Source organism: Physeter macrocephalus, chromosome 5, assembly GCF_002837175.3.
Source record: "Physeter macrocephalus isolate SW-GA chromosome 5, ASM283717v5, whole genome shotgun sequence".
NCBI classification, from domain to species: domain Eukaryota; kingdom Metazoa; phylum Chordata; class Mammalia; order Artiodactyla; family Physeteridae; genus Physeter; species Physeter macrocephalus.
The window spans coordinates 56293806-56309938 of record NC_041218.1 but is presented as its reverse complement, the minus strand read 5'-3'; the positions used below and the strand labels follow the sequence as shown (position 1 = coordinate 56309938).

At 39.3% G+C, this 16133-nt stretch overlaps 2 protein-coding genes across 3 annotated transcripts in view; both read right to left on the bottom strand.

The window, feature by feature from the left end:
- Positions 1-16133, bottom strand: part of CDK14 (cyclin dependent kinase 14) — a 601018-nt gene that overhangs the window by 217802 nt on the left and 367083 nt on the right. The gene's annotated exons all lie outside the window — the stretch shown is intronic.
- Positions 9863-12929, bottom strand: LOC102986837 (cyclic AMP-dependent transcription factor ATF-2-like). Its single transcript, XM_055084971.1, is given in 1 exon segment — positions 9863-12929. A coding segment is annotated over 1 exon segment (1518 nt). The 5' UTR covers positions 11506-12929; the 3' UTR covers positions 9863-9987.

The following is a 16133-nucleotide window of genomic DNA, read 5'->3' as shown; positions in this document are numbered from 1 at the left end:
CTGCTCCTGAGGCTGCATGGAGAAATTTCCCTTTCTCTTCTTGTTTGAACAGCTCCTGGGTTCAGCTTTGGTTTTGGCCCCACCTCTGCATGTAGGTTGCCCTCAGGCTTATGTTCCCACCCAGACAGGATGGGGTTAAAGCAGCAGCTGATTAGGGGGCTCTGGCTCACTCATTGGGGGGGGACGGGTACAGTAGTTATAATTGGAATGCGGGGCAAGCCTGCCACAGCAGAGGCCGGTGTGACATTGCAACAGCCTGAGGCACGTTGTGAGTTCTCCTGGGGAAGTTGTCTCTGGATCAGGGGACCCTGGCAGTGGCATGCTGCACAGGCTCCCGGGGGGCTGTGGATAGCGACCTGTGCTTGCACACAGGATTCTTGGTGGCTGCAGCAGCAGCATTAGCTTTTCATGCCTGTCTGTGGTGTCCAAGCTGACAGCCGTGGCTTGTGCCCATCTCTGGAGCTCAATAAGGTGGTGCTGTGCCTTCTGTGGGCAGACAGGGAAGGAATCCCCTCTCCTTGCACACCCTGAAACAATGGTCTCTTGCCTCTTAGGCAGGTCCAGAGTTTTTCCCGGACTCCCTCTCAGCTAGCTGTGGCGCACTAGCCCCCTTCAGGCTGTGTTCATGCAGCCAACCCCAGTCCTCCTCCTGGGATCTGACCTCCGAAGTCCGAGCCACAACCCCCAGCCCCCACCGGCCCCACTGGGTGAGCAGACAAGCCTCTCAGGCTGGTGAGTGCTGGTCAGCACTGATCCTCTGTGCGGGAATCTCGTCGCTTTGCCCTCTGCACCCTGCTTGTGCCCATCTCTGGAGCTCAATAAGGTGGTGCTGTGCCTTCTGTGGGCAGACAGGGAAGGAATCCCCTCTCCTTGCACACCCTGAAACAATGGTCTCTTGCCTCTTAGGCAGGTCCAGAGTTTTTCCCGGACTCCCTCTCAGCTAGCTGTGGCGCACTAGCCCCCTTCAGGCTGTGTTCATGCAGCCAACCCCAGTCCTCCTCCTGGGATCTGACCTCCGAAGTCCGAGCCACAACCCCCAGCCCCCACCGGCCCCACTGGGTGAGCAGACAAGCCTCTCAGGCTGGTGAGTGCTGGTCAGCACTGATCCTCTGTGCGGGAATCTCGTCGCTTTGCCCTCTGCACCCTTGTTGCTGTGCTCTCCTCCGTGGCTCCGAAGCTTCCCCCCTCCGCCACCCGCAGTCTCCACCCACGAAGTGGCTTCCTAGTGTGTGGAAACCTTTCCTCCTTCACAGCTCCCTCCCCGAGGTGCAGGGTCTATCCCTATTCTTTTGTCTCTGTTTTTTCTTTTTTCTTCTGCCCTACCCAGGTACGAGGGGATTTTCTTGCCTTTTGGGAAGTCTGAGGTCTTCTGTCACTGTTCAGTAGGTGTTCTGTAGAAGTTGTTCCACATGTAGATGTATTTCTGATGTATTTGTGGGGAGGAAGGTGATCTCCGTGTCTTACTCTTCCGCTGTCTTGATTGCCTTTTGGGAAGTCTGAGGTCTTCTGTCACTGTTCAGTAGGTGTTCTGTAGAAGTTGTTCCACATGTAGATGTATTTCTGATATGTATTTGTGGGGAGGAAGGTGATCTCCACGTCTTACTCCTCTGCCATCTTGAAGGTCCCCCTTGGCAGGTGAGTTTTAACACATTGTTTTCATCAGATTTGAGGGAGGTTAAGATCAAGAAGGTGTAACAGGAAGACGTGGAACCCAACAAACACATCAAAAATATATATACACGTGGAGCAATTCTCACTGAAAACTAACTGAAAACTCGCAGAAAGACTCTTATACAACCCATAAGAGAGATAGATATGTAATAGGATAGGAAGGGAAGAGAAGCAGTCAGGTCAGGACCTGTGCCCTTGGGAGGGGACTCAGAAGAGGAGGGAGATCTTCCCTGGGGAGTGAGCTGTTCAAGCCACATATTGGGCCGCCAATCCCTGAGGTCCAGCAGTGGGAAGAAAGACTCCCCTCAGCTGGTTAGAAAACCAGTATGACTCACACAGGGGCTGTAAGAAACCTGGACTCCACTTGTGAAGTGTGAACACACACTTGCTTACTCTCAAAACAAGGTGGAGAAAGCAAATTGAAACTACACCGGACTCTGGCCAGTTTCCCATGACCACTCTGGCGTGTGACCTAGCTGAGCCAAGTATTCATTCTGGCCCCACTTTCTTCGAAATGCAGCTCCACATTAGGTGAGGGCTGCTACGGACAAGCAGAGCGCATTGTTGTGAGGGATGGAGCCAGCTTGGAGCCAGTCAGCTCAGATCCCAAATGGCACTGAATGGGGTAACAGTGGCCACTTCTGGCACCTAAGGGGGCAATGCACCAGAAGCAGTTCAGTACTCTGCCACAACCCACATCCAGATCCATACCGAGAATCTACTCTAGCCAGCCCCTCTTGATCCAGCACTATGCCCTTCTGGGGCAAGGGTGCTAGTGCTGGAAGAGGGGAGAACACAGTCAGATGGAGTTGACCCAGCTCAGACCTGACCCTCACGGCTTCTGCTTCAGCAGCTTGGGACCTGACCTTGCCCCCAATAGACTGGAGTTTGCCACTAAGAATAGGGGAAGCCCCAGCTCACACCTCACTCTTGCTCTAGCCACTCCATCTCTAGTCCCACTTCCTACCAAGGTGATAGCTGCCAGCACACTCTGGGGAAAGAAACGACTCATGCTTACATCAGATCCAGTTCTCCCACCAAAGCCAATGGGCACAGACAGACTATATAAGGATGCTTCCACATAAGGACACCCCTTCAAGATCACAATAGGTAATGGTTTCACCTAATTTCAAAGAGATGGGGAAAGATAAGCAAAATGAGAAGACAGTGGAATTTGTCTTAATTAAAAGAACAAGAGAAAACCCCTGAAGAAAACAATAATGAAACAGAAATAAATGATTTATCAGATAAATAGTTCAAAGATTAGTAATAAGACTGCTAATAGAATTAGGGAAAAGAATAGATGAACACAGTGAGCATTTTAACAAGGAAGTAGAAAATATAAAAATAACCAGTCAGAAATGAAGAATACAATAACTGAAATGAAAAACAAACTAGAAGGAAGTAACAGCAGACTAGGTGATACAGAAGAATGCATAAGTGATCTGGAATATAGAATAAAGGAAATAACTTAATCAGAACAGCAAAAAAAAATTTTTTTTCTTAAATGAGAATAGTTTAAGGGACCTCTGAGACAACGGCAAGCATACCAACATTCACATTATAGGAGGACTAGAAGGAGTAGAGAGAGAGAAAAAATCGTTGAAAATGCATTTGATAAAATTATGGCTGAAAAATTCCCAAACCTGAAGAAGGAAATAGGTATCCAGGTACAGGAAGCACAGAGAATCACAAACAAGATGAACCCAAACAGACCCACACCAAGACATATCATAATTAAAATGACAAAAGACAAAGAGAGAATTCTAAAGGCAGCAAGAGAAAAATAAAGAATCCTATACAAGGGAAGCCTCATAAGGTGATCAGGTGATTTTTCTGCAGAAACTTTGCAGGCCAAAAGGGAGTGGCATGATATACTTAAAGTGATGAAAGAGAAAAACCTGCAACTCTACCCAGCACAATTACCATTTAGAATCAAAAGAGAGATTAAAAAAAAAATTCTCAGACAAGCAAAAACTAAGAGTTCATCAATACTAAAACTATCCTAAAAAAAAGTTAAAGGGTCTTCTCTAAGTGGAAAATAAAAGGCTATGTCAACAAGTAAGTATCCAGGAAAGGAAAAATCCCACTAGTAAAAGCAAATACTGGGGGTCAACCACTTAAATAAGCTAGCAGGAAGATTAAAAGACAAAAATAATTGTAAAATCAAGTATAACTACAATAAGCAGTAAAGGGATAAAGATGAAGATGCAAATTATGACATCAAAAACACAAAATGTGAGGGAGTGGGGTAAAAAGATGTAGATCTTTTTAAATGTGTTTGAACTTAAATGACTACCAGTTTAAAACAAGCAGATGGGGACTTCCCTGGTGGTCCAGTGGTTAAGAATCCACCTGCCAATGCAGGGGACATGGGTTCGAGCCCTCGTCCAGGAAGATCCACACCATTTGTAGTCATTGAACATTAAGGTTAAAACAGTCAAGAAAGCACAGTGGAGCTTCCCTGGTGGCGCAGTGGTTAAGAATCCACCTGCCAATGCAGGGGACATGGGTTCGAGCCCTCGTCCAGGAAGATCCACATGCCATGGAGCAACTAAGCCCATGTGCCACAACTACTGAAGCCTGTGTACCTAGAGCCCGTACTCCGCAACAAGAGAAGTCACCACAATGAGAAGCCCATGCACTGCAACCAAGAGTAGCTCCCACTCGGTGCAACTACAGAAAGCCCGTGCACAGCAACGAAGACCCAACGCAGCCAAAAATTTTTAAAAACTAAATAATAAAAATAAATTAATTTAAAAAATAACATTTGCATTTCCATGGCAAGATCCTTTAAAAAAAAAAACAAGCAGATATAGTTATAGATCAACATATATGAACCCCATGGTAACCACAAACCAAAACCTACAATAGATACATGAAAAATAGAGAGAAAGGAACATAGGCATTCCACTAAAGAAAAGCATCAAACTACCAGGAAGAAACTAAAAGAAGAAACTAAAAGAAGAAAAAAAGAACAGAGAAGAACTACATAAACAACCAAAAAAACAAGTAACAAAATGGCAATAAGTACATATCTATCAATAATCACTTTAAATGTCAATGGATTAAGTGCTTTGATCAAAAGACATAGAGTGGCTGACTGGATAAAAAAACAAGACCCATCTATATGCTGCTTCCAAGAGACTCACTTCAGAGCTAAAGACACACACAGACTGAAAGTAAGGGGATGGAAAAAGATATTTCATACAAATAGAAATGACAAGAAAGCAGGGGTAGTAATACGCATGTGAGACAAAATAAACTTTAGCCTTTAACAAAGGCTAAAATGAAATACAAAGAAGGGCGTTATATAATGATAAAGGGATCAATACAAGAAGAGTTTATAACACTTGTTAACATATATGCATCTAATACAGGAGCATCTAAATATATAAAACAAATATTAGCAGACATAAATGGAGAAATTGACAATAATACAATATTAGTAGGGGACTTTTAGACCCCACTTACATCAATGGACAGATCATCATCTAGACAGAAAATTAATAAGGAAACAGTGGTCCTAAGTGACACATTAGACAAGTTGAACTTAATAGATATCTACAGGACATTACAACCAAAACCAGCAGAATACACATTATTTTCAAGTGCACATGGACTATTCTCCAGGACAGATCACATGCTAGGCCATAAAACAAGTCTCAACAAATTTAAGGGAATTATATAAAACATTTTTTCTGACCACAGCAGTATGAAACTAGAAATCAATAACAGGGAGAAAAGTGAAAAACATACAAACACGTGGAGATTAAATAACATGCTACTAAAAACCAATGGGTCAATGAAGAAATCAAAGAGGAAATCAGAAAATACCTCAAGACAAATGAAAATAAAAACACAACTTTCCAAAATCTATAGGATGCAGCAAAAGCAGTTCTAAGAGAGAAGTTTATAGTGATACTGGTCTAACTCAAGAAATAAGAAAAATCTCAAATAAACCACCTAACCTACCATCTAAAGAATTAGAAAAAGAGAACAAACAAAGCCTAAAGTCAGCAGAAGGAAGGAAATAATAAAGATCAGAGAGGAAATAAAATAGAAACACAACACACAATAGAGAAGATCGATGAAGCCAAGAGCTGGTTTTTTGAAAAGATAAATAAAACTGATAAACCTTTAGAAAGGCTCATCAAGCAAAAAAGACAGAGGATCCAAATAAGCAAAATAAGAAATAAAAGAGGAGAAATAACAACTGATATCACAGAGATACAAAAAAATAATGAGAATACTACAGTCATATGCCAACAAATTGGACAACATAGAAGAAATGAACAAATTTCTAGGAACATACAACCTTCCAAGACTGAACCAAAGAAAGAGAGAATCTGAACAGATCACTAGTAGTGAAAATGAATTTGTAATTAAAAAACAAAACAAAACAAACTCCCAGCAAACAAAACTCCAGGACTGGATAGCTTCACAGGAGAATTCTACCAAACACATAAAGAAGAGCTAATATATATTCTTCTCAAACTATTCCAAAAAATTGAACAGGAGAAAAAAATAACAAAGTTCCCTGATATCAGACTATACTACAAAGCTACAGTAATCAAAGTAGCATGGTACTGGCACAAAAACAGACACTAGATCAATGGAACAGAATAGAGAGCCCAGAAATGAACCCATGCACTTACGGTGGGGTCTTTTTTTTTTTTTGTATTTTGAATCTTTATAAATGAGTGGTTAATGAGGAAAAATGCAGTTTTCTTTAAAAATATATTTAAAGATATCTTTCCTGACTAATATTAATACATTTGCATCTTCACCAGAATATCTATCACATGCTTTAATTTCAGTGTTTTTGACCAAATTGACTGAAACCAAGGTTATTAAAGAACTGGTGCCTCAGTTTGAAATAATCTATGACAAAGGAGGCAAGAATATACAATAGAGAAAAAGACAGTCTCTTCAATAAGTGGACAGCTGCATGTAAAAGAAGGAAATTAGAACCGTATACCAAAACAAAACAAAACACCTCAAAATGGTTTAAAGACCTAAATGTAAAACCTGAAACCATGAAACTCCTAGAAGGGAACATAAGCACAACACTCTTTAACATAAATTATAGCAATTTTTTTTGGATCAGACTTCTCAGGGAAAGGAAACAGAAATAAAAATAAACAAATGGGACCTAATTAAAGTTAAAAAGCTTTTGCACAGCAAAGAAAATCAACAAAACAAAAAGGCAACTATGGAATGGGAGAAAATATTTGCAAGTGATATGACTGATATGGGGTTAATATCCAAAATACATAAACAGCTCATACAACTCAAAATCAAAAAATAACCAAACAACCTGGTTAAAAATTGGCAGAAGAGCTGAATAGACATTTTTCCAAAGAAGATATACAGACGGCCAACAGGCACATGAAAAGATGTTCAACATCACTAATCATCAGAGAAATGCAAATCAAAACCACAATGAGATATCACCTCACACCTGTCAGAGTGCCTATCATCGAAAAGTCTACAAACAACAAATATTTGAGGATGTGAGGATGTGGAAAAAAGAGAACCTAGTGCACTGTTGGTGAAAATGTAAATTGGTGCAGTCACTATGGAAAACATTATGGAGGTTCCTCAAAACACAAAAAATAGAACTACCCTATGATCCAACAATTCCATTCCCAGGTATATATCTGAAGAAAATGAAAACACTTACTGGAAAAGATACATGCACCCAATGTTTATAGCAGCATTATTTACAATAGCCAAGATATGGAAGCAACCTAAGTGTCCATCAACAGATGAATGGATAAAAGGGATACATATATTATATATATATATTTCACAGTATGTATGTACACATACTATGAAATAACCATATAAAGAATGAAATTCTGCCATTTGCAACAACATGGATGGATCACTAAGCATAATGGGTATTATGCTTAGTGAAATAAGTCAGAGAAAAACAAATATTCTATGTTATCACTTATGTTTGGAATCTAAAAAATAAAACAAATAAATGTATATAACAAAACAGAAACAGACTCACAGACACAGAGAGCAAACTAGTGTTTTCCAGTGTGGAGAGGGAAGGGGGGAGAAGCAGGATAATGGTATGGGATTAAGAGATACAAACTACTATGTATAAAATAAACTAGAAACAAAGATATATTGTACAACAAAGGGACATATAGCCATTATTTTGTAATAACTTTAAATGGAGTATAATATGTAAAAATACTAAATCACTATGTTGTACACCTGTAAAACAATATTATAAATCAAGTACACTTTAATTAAAAGTATAAAAAATAATGATAGTAATAATAATAATAAAATTTTAAAAAGATTTGAGAGGCAAGAACTATTTTATTTGTGTATTAAAATGCAATGATAGGGCTTCCCTGGTGGCTCAGTGGTTGCGCGTCCGCCTGCCGATGCAGGGGAACCGGGTTCGCGCCCCGGTCTGGGAGGATCCCACATGCCGTGGAGCGGCTGGGCCCGTGAGCCATGGCCGCTGAGCCTGCGCGTCCGGAGCCTGTGCTCCGCAACGGGAGAGGCCACAACAGAGGGAGGCCCGCATACCACCAAAAAAATAAAAATAAAAATAAAATAAAATAAAATGATATTCTTATAGATATTGGGGTTTCAGACATCCAGTTAGATCTAAAATTTCAATTTGATGGGTTTTTACATTTTTTATACCAAGAATTCTTTTCTAAGACTACTGAGCTACATTTCTATTGTTTTATTATTTCAGTTTACATAAAATATCTTGAATCTTTAATAGCTACTGGCACCTTCCTTTCCTCTATTCAGAATATACCCTCTATTCTCCACTTATTGGCCTTAGTCTTTCCCACCCCAAGCTTCCCCTCTGAGTGTGAAGACCCTCAGCAGAACCCACATCCACCCCCATGGTGTATCTGCTAAGCTGGCTGGTGAGGTAACCTTTACACTGTCAGAACCACTTATGGAAATTCTTTTACCACTACTTGTGCTTGGTCCATAACATCTCCATAATATGATACTTAAAACAAAAGATAAATCTATGCTGCAATTCTACTCAGTTGGAATGAGATGATATAGCATTTCTATAGGCACTTATCTGCTTAGCTGGCTAAGGGATTTGGACTTTCATTTCTAATGGATGTTTCCTATGCTGTCATTTTTCAAAGATGCTTGAGGGTATACTAATGAAGCTGAGAGAATTATATTTAAAGGATTTACAAAAAGAGATAGAAAGCACAAAAAATAAAAAAGAAGTATAAAACATATCAACATCTTAACATAGCAGAATACTTTATTACTGAAGCTTCTTTATTGCTAAACAGCAATAAAAAGCCGTTCAATTTAATACAGAGGGAGTATTGCCTGCTTTCCTTTTTTTTCCCCCCCTTTTTCCTTTGCTACCCTCCATAAACCCTGTGCTACCTCTCTCGATGGATTAAGTTGACTGCCCTGAGTGGCTTACTGAGAAAGAATTCATCCATTTAAGCACTATATTTATGATATATACTTTTATTTCAAGAAATAAATTTTATGTATAAATAAAATAAATGTCTCCTTTAATTTGCTTCTATTGGGAATTTGAATCACTGTGTAATTATCAAGCGCTTAATCTAAATTTTTCAAGAAAAAGAACTGGTCACAAAAGCTTACAATTAAAGGTGTCACAGGATGCAGTGTGTTCAAACTCTCATTTTAGGATTACTTACCAGGCAAGGTAATATATAAAACACCCACCCATGCTCACACATCTTTAATTCTTTCGAGCTCAAAATTTCCTAATTTAATTTATGCCACAGCTGTGTAAATATTTTTTTCATTACAATTCAAATCAAGATTTTAAGCAGAATTGATAATGCTTTGTCATTATGAGCAGAGACAGATTTTTTTTAGTCCCAAAGGTCATACAATTTGGGAGTTCTCATTATGCATAAAAAATTAGGTACAAAAGTGAATTTAGGGTGAGAAAAAATAATAAAAAGAAACCATAAATTTTTTTTTCAGTAACAACTCCATTTATTAAAACACCACAAAATTAAAAGTGAAATAAACCACAATGAATTATAATACAATTTACACACTGAGCACAGAAAAATTAATAAATCTAACAATATTTATTAAAAAAGCAAAATCAGTCTTTTTCCAGAGACTAAAAACTGTTGTTGTTCAGTCTGATCATCAACTGCTGCTACACCAACTTTAGAGCCAAATTTAACTTCAAGTAAAAAAAAAAATTTACAACCACAGACTTCGCATAAATGGAAACTGGTCTTTCCTTGATTTCCCTTTGAAGTCACTAATGAGTATCTAAAACTGCTGCACTGAGGTTTTTCATCAACTTCCTGAGGGCTGTAACTGGGAGGAAGGAGCCATGACAGTCTGTGAAAGTGCAGGCTCTATACTCTGGTCCGCCATCTGCGTGAGGACTGAAGTGGCTACAGCTTCTGCCTTGGAAGTTGAACTGACTCCACTGGATGTGCTGACAGAACTATGCTGTATAGCTTCAGTATGTGGACTACTCGGCACTGACAGGTCTTCTGAACTATCATCTTTATCAGCAGTATGATAGCCAGATTTCTTCTGCATGGCGGTTACAGGGCAATCTTTATGAGCCAGAAGAAGCTGTTTCAGCTGTGCCACTTCATTTCTCAGCAGGGTGACTTCACTCTGCAGTTGACCATTTAATGAACTCAAGTCTTCTGCTTTCTTTTCTAAAGATTGAACCCAGACTTTTCTTTTTTGTCTGCATCTTGAAGCTGTTGCTCTATTTCTTTCCAGAAACTTCCTTCTTTTTTCATCAGGATCTTCATTAGCTGCTCTTCTTCGACGACCAGTTGTATTTTGGGTCTGTGGAGTTGTGTGAGCTGGAGAAGCCGGAGTTTCTGCAGTGGATGTGGCTGGCTGTTGTAATGACTGTGGTTGAGATTCCTCTGATTGAGTCCTAACCAGTCCGCTACCATGACCTTTGACAGTATCGCCACTGGTAACTGGTGGATGTTGCTGGGTCAAAGTAGCTTTTAATCTCATTTTTGCTTCTGACTGTACTGGTTGAGGAGAGGAAGGACCTGGAATTCCCGGAACACTAGGCACCATGGTGACTGGTCAAACAAGTGGGACTGCAGCTGGAACATGCACATGCAGACTTGTAATTGATGCAGGAATAGCAACAGGCATGGTTTGTCCATTAGGAAGATGTAACAGAAGAGGAAATGGGCCTGGTATAGGAACGACTGGCCTGTTGGAGGACGGTGCCTGTGTGATTACAGTACTTGAGGTTGGTGAAGGTACTGCCTGCTGAATAATTACACTTGAGTCAGAACTTGTAAGCAGCACATTGGGAACCTGTAATGATGCTGGACGAATGATAGCTGATGTGGGCTGTGCAGTTTGTGTCAATGGTACTTCCTTCTCATCACTGGTAGTAGACTCTGGGTGAGGTAAAGGACTATCCTGGTGAGTTGTTTCTACAACAGAGGGCTCCTCAATTTTGCTTCTTACGATGGGTGTTGCAAGAGGAGATAAATCTAGAGGCATTTTTTTAATGTCATCTTCTGAGGCTTTCTTGAATTCATTCTCAAATGGACTTGCCAACTCATTAAACAAACCCACTTCTTCACAGTTTTTCAAGAATCTTGTTGGTGTTGGGGTCTGATCAGCCACAATGACACTGTCATTACGTGCTGGACCAAATTTCAGTGTCATCTCATGTTTATGTTTACGGACAGCCAAATGATCCTCGTTGGTAAAACGCTGGCCACATCCAGGGGCAGTACATAGAAAGGGTTTGTCATCACTCATATTCCACAGGTCCTTGTATTGCCTGGCAGAATTCACATGTAACTTGAATTTCATAAGGTGTACAACTTATCATGTCCTCTTTTTCATGGCAAGGATACTTTCTACCTGGTGGGCCATGAGCTTTATTTACTCTTCTGCCAGGAATCCCTCAACTCTAATCAAGTAAGCAGTGCTTCTCAAGTTTCCATCTAAGTATCCCTTTCCAGGTCACTAGTTCATGCTTCTTTCGGTCGCTGGGGAGACCCAAGCTCAGCGGTGTTTACAAACCACCCCTGGAGGAAAGGACTGAACTGCACTTTAAAGGCCACGGGCTCCCACAGACTTCCATCAATTTTTTAAAGCTAACAAATATGGCAATAATACATAACTTGGAAAAATAATATAACATACTTATGAACTATCTGACACACCTCCCTAATACTTTTCTTTTTACAGTTTTGGCTGTATAATGTTCAATTACCTATTCTATGATAATTCTATAATATATTTTTCTATAAAGAGAACACAGAGATAATTTAGTCATTCCTCTAGCATAATGATAACTTTTTTTCCTGATAGTATGGAAAAAGTGTGTGTGTGTTTTTTTTCTCCCATCTTCACTTATTATTGGTACAGTCATGTAAACTTTTAGGACTGTTGTCAATTTGGGCAAAACATCTATCACGTGTCTCTCAAGTATGTATGCTATAAACACAATAATTCTAAAACATTCTAAACAATTCCCACGATATCGGATAATGAGGTGATGGAGCCAGGAATGGGACCCGTGCATTCCAGGTAGAGAAAACAGGAGCCAATAACTGAGGAATACTGAGAGAGCCAAGTGCTAGTGTTATGGCTCTGCGTGGAAAATGGAAGAAAAAGTTAAAAAGAGAGCCATAGACCATATTCTACTCTGAGAGGTTTGTGTCTTATTCCTAGGCTAGAAGTTCTCGATTTTTGTCTATATCCCAATATTCGTGGTGAATAAAGTTGGACATAACTGTGGAGAACCCAGTTGTTTTACTAGCTTTGAGGGCAGAAGCAATTACAACCACTAGTTGTAAAGACACCAGAGTGACAGCTGAGCTTAGTGACCTGTTTCCAAAGAGTCAGGTGGGGGATGGAGAGTAACATTATAATGGAGGAAACTGAAAAACGGTACCTTAACCATGTGATCAAGGTTAACATCATCAATGTTAAGTCATGTTGATAGCATAGAGTCTTGACATGATGTGATGAGACTCATGTCACTTCACCTCTATGGTCTTCCTTCCCAAAACATGAGACAAACCCAAACTGAGGGACATTCTACAAAATACCTGACTAACACACCTCAGAACTGTCAAGGTTAAGAAAAACAGGGAAAGTCTGAGAAACTATCATAACCCAGAGGAGGCTAAGGACACATGGCAACTACATGTAATGTGGTATCCTAAACGGGATCTTAAAACAGGAAAAGGAATTTGGGAAAAACTAGTGAAATAAAAATAAAGTTTGATTAATAGTAATGTACCATTGTGGGTTTCTTAGTTGTGACAAATGTACCATAGTAACGTAAGATATTATCAATAGGGAAACTAGGTGAGGAGTATGTAGGAACTCTTGTCTTTGCAAGTTTTCTATAAATATAAAACTCCTCTAAAATTAAAAGTTTGTTTTAAAAAAGGCAAAATGAAGAAAGGCAGCATCTCCTTGGGACCATATATAGAATCAGTCATTTTAAGTGGAAGAGCCATGGCATTTTGAGTTTTCCCTATATGAGAAAAAAAGAACCTGTGTACATTTTTATAAACTTTTTCTTGGAATCAACATGCGATGTCTAGAACTGCAGGCTAAAATGCGAAATGTCAAAGTTCGATCTTAAATAACTTGGGCAGAAAACTAATTAAAGATTAAGTAAGCTAGATATGAAAGTATTTGAAAACTGATGTACATACTCTATGGCAAAAGAATTCAAAATGAAAACATTTATCTAAACTACTAAATTTGGGGCAATGGTGAGGAGAGTGGAATGCAGAGAAAAAAAAAAAATTCCCAAGGAAGGGGCAAGAACTTCTCTCCATCAGAGTAGGAAACATCAAGTTCGATGTCACTTCCTTGGAAAGGCTTCCTGATCAACCACTAGGTTAGGTCCCCTAACACCATACTTCTCATATGGCTTCCTCCAACTGTAATTTATTTACTTGTAAATGTAATAGTCACTATCATCTTTCTCAGAACAAGAATTTGGTCTTTCACTTTTAAAGATACAGTTTAAATGAATCAGAGAGGTTTTTGCAATATAGCAGCCCTCCCAGACCTGAATCAGACAGGGTTGGTCACTACAGTCCCCAGCTAAGATGCAGTGTAATGCATCTGATTATTAAAGTCCTGTTGGGATGATATGGTGCAGGAAAACTTTACATCTTTCAACGAAAATAGGTATTAATTAGATCCATTACCTCCCATATTCAAATAATACCTGCATTTGACACATGACATTGCAAGTGGAGTATGCTCAATTTTCCCAAAAAACATTGTTACAAGATGCTAAATAACCCAATAAGCAATTAACCCACATGAAGAAGTATAAAACAGAACCTAGAGGTTATTATTTATCTACTTGACATGAACCGTATTTTGGTCATCAAAAAATAAAACAGTGTTCTCCTTCTTCCCTAAGTCTCAGGGCAACAGTTTGGTTGAACCTCAATAGATAATGTAGAAAGACTTTAATATTTTAAAATATGGTGCAATTAAAATATCAAAAAAAACCCAACCCCCTCCTAAATTTTAGCTTCCAATTTCATCCATTTATTAGCAAAGGCTTGAGATTCCTTAGGATAGAGAGCTTTAGGCAGAGAGTGACAGTTTCACCCTCAAGTGGCAGCATTTAGCCACCGAGACCAGGAGGGATCACGACACAGCACAGCCCATGCACTGGAAGGGGTACAGAGGAGACAGCGACCCACCCAGCTCACAGTATGACCATGAGGGAGACCAGCCCCTTCTCATACAGACTTCCCTAACTGAAAGTTATGAGGCTTCAATCAAGTTATCATTTAGAGCCATTCAGAACCATCGGCACTGTCAAAACATTTGGAAAGAGGGCTGCAGATAAAGCCAGTGTCGGGCTGCTTCTGACAGAAGGACAGCAGATGAACAGAGTCATAACTCACCACAAGTTAGTATTTTGCCTTTCTCTTCTTCAGCACTATGATGGCACCAGAAATCTCCTCAAAGCCTATGTGTTCATTGAAAAAAAGCATTGGAAGTAGTGCTTCTCACCTTTTAATGTATACACCAATCACATGGGGATCTTGTCAGAATGCAGATTCTAGTCACCTAGGTCTGGGTTGAAGCCTGAGATCTTGCATTTCTAACAAGCTTCTCAGCAATGCCGATATTGCTGTTCACAAGACCAGAAACTGAAGAGCAAGAATCTAAAGGAATCTAGGTAATTCTGTGTTGAAAGGAGTTTTATAACTCAGATTAATTCTCTACATATGTATTCAGGCTCCATCCAAGGGAACCACAAAGAAACAGTATGCTAATAAAATAAGTTAGATTAAATGCTAAACACAATCTGAATTTAACACATAGGGATGCAATACTAACTCAGAAAGGTTTCACGTTAGTTAACCTAATAGGTAATTTTATTTAGCCATGCTTCACTGAAATACACCATTCTGTAATTAAAGGTAGTGCAATTTGATGCACAAGGTGGCCATTTATTTATCTTTTCTCTGTTGGAATATATATATATTTGTAAAATAGAACAAAGAGGGTTTTTTCCCCCTAGGAGTTTAGCTTCTAAAAGATCAAAGTTTTTTTAAAAAGTGGGTTTTTTTGCTAAACTTGCATGAAAATGTATTACACATAACAAACGTGATCTTTTCATTTTGGCATCTGCAGTATTTGAAAAGTGAAAGATTAAAAAATTACATTCCACATGTCCTTGGTAGCTACTGAAGGGACTGAACTGATTCAACTGTCACTCACCATTTACTGTGGTAAGTGCTTCATTAGGCACAGATAGGCACAATATATCTTAGTCAGACACTTCTACAGAGCACTCAGCTCTCAAGGAATGAAAACAAAACCAATCCAAACACTAGACTGTGGGTGAAAGCCCATCTCAGAGAACATTCGGTTCAAAACAATAAACTTTTTATATATGGGGATACGTTAACATTTATTTTTCAAACTATGAAACAAAATTATATCTCTAAGAATTGTACTTACAAATGAGGCATGTCAGAACAAAAACTAAACAAAAGCAAAGAATGAAGTACAGGAAGCTAACGTAGTTCAGTAAAGCCAAGGCCCAGGGTGGCCCGCTGCTGACTGGAGAGGAGGGACCAGGCAGTGAGAGGGAGCCCCTTACCAGCGTCCACATCTGAAATAAGACTGACCAGAAAGATCTAGAAGCCTAACCACCTTAAAGTACCAACTGGTAACAATGCTCATTAAGTTACAATGATAACTCTTGCTCATACATTTTAATATGTAGACATCTATGTTGACATATTTTAGTGTATATATTTCAGTATACATATATTTTGGTACATATATATTTTAGTGTATATGCATGCGTGTACATATATATTTTATATATATTTATGCATAAATATATAATATATATAATATAAAAATGTATACTTAAATATGTATATATGTGTGTGTGTATGTGTGTGTGTGTGTGTGTGTGTGTGTGTATA